Source organism: Trichomycterus rosablanca, chromosome 10 (assembly GCF_030014385.1).
Source record: "Trichomycterus rosablanca isolate fTriRos1 chromosome 10, fTriRos1.hap1, whole genome shotgun sequence".
In the NCBI taxonomy this organism is placed as follows: Eukaryota; Metazoa; Chordata; class Actinopteri; order Siluriformes; family Trichomycteridae; genus Trichomycterus; species Trichomycterus rosablanca.
This window is the reverse complement of record NC_085997.1, coordinates 35,894,232-35,895,012: the sequence shown is the minus strand read 5'-3', so window position 1 is coordinate 35,895,012 and position 781 is coordinate 35,894,232. Positions and strand designations below refer to the sequence as shown.

General features: G+C 34.7%; 1 protein-coding gene across 2 annotated transcripts in view; it reads left to right on the top strand.

The window, feature by feature from the left end:
• The first annotated feature begins 366 nt into the window (after nt 1-366).
• Nucleotides 367-781, top strand: part of LOC134321475 (ADP-ribosylhydrolase ARH1-like) — an 11,928-nt gene continuing 11,513 nt past the window's right edge. The window contains exon 1 of one of the 2 annotated variants that reach the window (XM_063003245.1): nt 367-455. Coding sequence is in view for 1 of the 2 variants with exons in the window: in XM_063003244.1 (XP_062859314.1) it covers nt 448-451 (4 nt within the window). In the remaining variant the exon portion in view is untranslated. The remainder of the gene's footprint in view (nt 456-781) is intronic. The other variant, XM_063003244.1, reaches the window with a different exon arrangement.

Here is a 781-nt window from a genome sequence, read left to right as displayed (position 1 = left end):
ATTCTGGAAACATACAACATGGATTAAGGGGTTTCCCAACCACAATATACACGTCTGATTAATGCCATAAATAGAACAAGAAAGGGTCTCTCTCAAACTAAGAAAACCCCAAAACCTAGGAGGTGTGTCCACATTCTTTTGGTAGTATAGTTACTTCCTGATGTTTGTTTGTAAGCCGACTGGTGATGCTCTGTATCTGAAAATAATAAAAGCTCACCATTTCTCTTTAAATCTATTCAGCAAATAGCGTTCTGTCTAATAAAACCAAATCAAATAGTTGTAAAAATAAAAACTAACCCTGTTGTTTTACCCACCGGATAATGACGTAACAAAGTGCTGACTTGTCATGTGTCATCAACCCGGAAACCTAATGGGCGTGTAGCTTCAGTACAGAGTAAACACTGTGAGTGAGTGTTGTGTTTGGAGTATTTTTTGTCGGAACGGCTCATGTGTGGGTAATTATAATTTATTTTGGATTTCTGTAACGTTACATGAATGTTTGAAGACATTTTGAAGCAAAAATTTATTAAAAACATAAGCGAAGTTTTCTTGCGCATGCGCATTTATTGTCATTCCCAACTCTGACGTAATCACTACGAGAATTCGCTATATTAAGTCTAAATTCAGTTTTTTTTACTCGAACGTGTACAAATTCCGATCAAATAATATGAATAATTGAATATTTATTTAGCCTGCTCCATAAATGAGACCTTAAATTTGAACTTGGCCATAAATAATACATAAAATGTATTGCCTCAAAGTACAGAAAGACTTGTAGAAG